The 1964-nt window shown below is 47.5% G+C and overlaps 1 protein-coding gene across 2 annotated transcripts in view; it reads left to right on the forward strand.

Moving 5' to 3' along the window:
- The window catches only part of LOC129668318 (1,25-dihydroxyvitamin D(3) 24-hydroxylase, mitochondrial), a 13063-nt gene that overhangs the window by 5667 nt on the left and 5432 nt on the right, over positions 1-1964 (forward strand). For both annotated transcript variants that reach the window (XM_055596282.1, XM_055596283.1), the window contains exon 6: positions 850-961. In XM_055596282.1, the coding sequence (XP_055452257.1) occupies positions 850-961 (112 nt within the window). The remainder of the gene's footprint in view (positions 1-849; positions 962-1964) is intronic.

Raw genomic sequence — 1964 nt, forward strand, 5'->3', positions numbered from 1 at the left:
GTGTGTGTGTGTGTGTGTGTGTGTGTGTGTGTGTGTGTGTGTGTGTGTGTGCTTGCGTGCTCGCATGCGCTGGGGTTGGTCTGGTGCTATTGTATTCTGATGCTATAATTATTGGCCCCCAAGATCTGGTTACTGCCCTGCCATGGGTATTGTTATAATGTTGAACTGTCTCCTGTAACCATGTGATGAGAAGGAATGTTCCCCAATTTTCCCTGAGTGCCTGATTAGAAGGCCTATACCTGGGCAGGGTAGGAGGTAGGCATGGCTAAGGTTCTGGGCTTCGGGGACAAAAGGATCACTGGAGAAGGAAATAGGAAGGAGGGAGCCACCATGGGTTAGGGCAGAAAGAAACACATGGCTGACATGGATGGAGGAAGTGGCCCAGAGAGAGAATAAGCAAGTATTTATGTAATTATGGGTGGGAGGTAGCCTGGGATGGGGCTGGGAGGTAAGGGTAGTTTAGAAGGTTAATATCTGCCTTGTCCCAGGTAAGTTACGGCCATTCTAAAATCTATCAGGTGTCTGTGTCTTTTATTGATTGTGATAACGGGTTAGATATACTGTGTAAAAATTATAGAGCAAATAATAAACATTATTATACTATACTATTAATTTAACCACAACATGCGGGGGGGGGGGGCGCCAGCATTAGGTCATAAGACTGATACCTTTTTATTAAACACAGACCACAAAGCCATCTTTGATATAAGTGAGAGAGAGATAGTAGGCCTTTGAATCCCACACTTTGGAGATTCAGGTGTGGTCTGGTTTATGCACCTCCTCCTCCTCCAAGAAGAACATTGACTTAGAGGGAAGAGTTTAGGGCCTGAGCTCCTGAGTTTCTTACAGATGATGAGCACATTTGGAAAGATGATGGTGACCCCTGTGGAGCTGCACAAGACCCTCAACACCAAAGTGTGGCAGGAGCACACACTGGCCTGGGACACCATTTTCAGATCAGGTAAAAGGACCACCCTTTCCACTCCCCCCTATGATCCAGGAACTCTGACCCTAGGCCTAGGAGAGGCTTAGTCTGATCTACCTGACTGAATCACCATGATCTTCCCATGGCGTCGCTTCTCCTACTTTCTAGAGCTTCCCGAACTCACGCACATAGCTGGGTCAAGCAGCAGAAGGTGGCTCAAGAGAGAGTTTCCCAGCCAGACTTGAGTTCACACGTGGTGGTTTGGCCCTATGTGTCATCACCTTTTCATCCTTGATTATCCCATCTCTAAAATAATGAATGACAGTAATTCCCACTTTGGCACACTTTTAATGTGCCTAGCACAACACCACATGATATTTTGGTGGTTAGGGCTATTTTTGCTCCACGACAAGGGGTGTTAAGGGTGGGGTGCATGAATATGTTCAATCCTTACACAAAGCCACATAGTCAGCTCTTCCATGAGTCCCCAAGCAGTTTTCCTGAGCCACACCTAAGCAGCTCTCCCAAGACTCCAGGCTCCAGGCTCCAGAACTAAGGTCCCAACTGCACCATGGGGAATCACCCTGCCGACTGTCTCCATGGAGATCTTAGTCTGGTGTCTGCCTGCATAAGGAATTAAAGTGAGCCAGCTGTCCAAATGCGTTCTGTAACTGCTAAATGCTGAGTGTGACTAGTAGCTCCAGGCACCATGCACGTGTGTTGATGTGCCTGCGTCCAAGTTTGGGGTGCGCACATAAGCCCAATTCTCGTCCCCTCTCACCCTGATCCCGTCTGAGCTCTGAGCTTTTGTTCATCAGAATGTGACTTCAGACCAACAGCACCTGCCCCCCAGAGCTTGATAGAAATGAAGACTTCAAGGCCGAACATGGTGGTGCATGCCTTTAGGACCAGCACTCTAGAGGGAGAGAGGCATGTATCTGTGAGTTTGAGGCCAGCTGGCCTACATAGTGAGCACAGATAGATTGATAGATTAGATAGATAGATAGATAGATAGATAGATAGATAGATAGATAGATAG

Source organism: Psammomys obesus, unplaced genomic scaffold (assembly GCF_907164565.1).
Source record: "Psammomys obesus unplaced genomic scaffold, mPsaObe1.curated_primary_1811, whole genome shotgun sequence".
Lineage (NCBI taxonomy): Eukaryota > Metazoa > Chordata > Mammalia > Rodentia > Muridae > Psammomys > Psammomys obesus.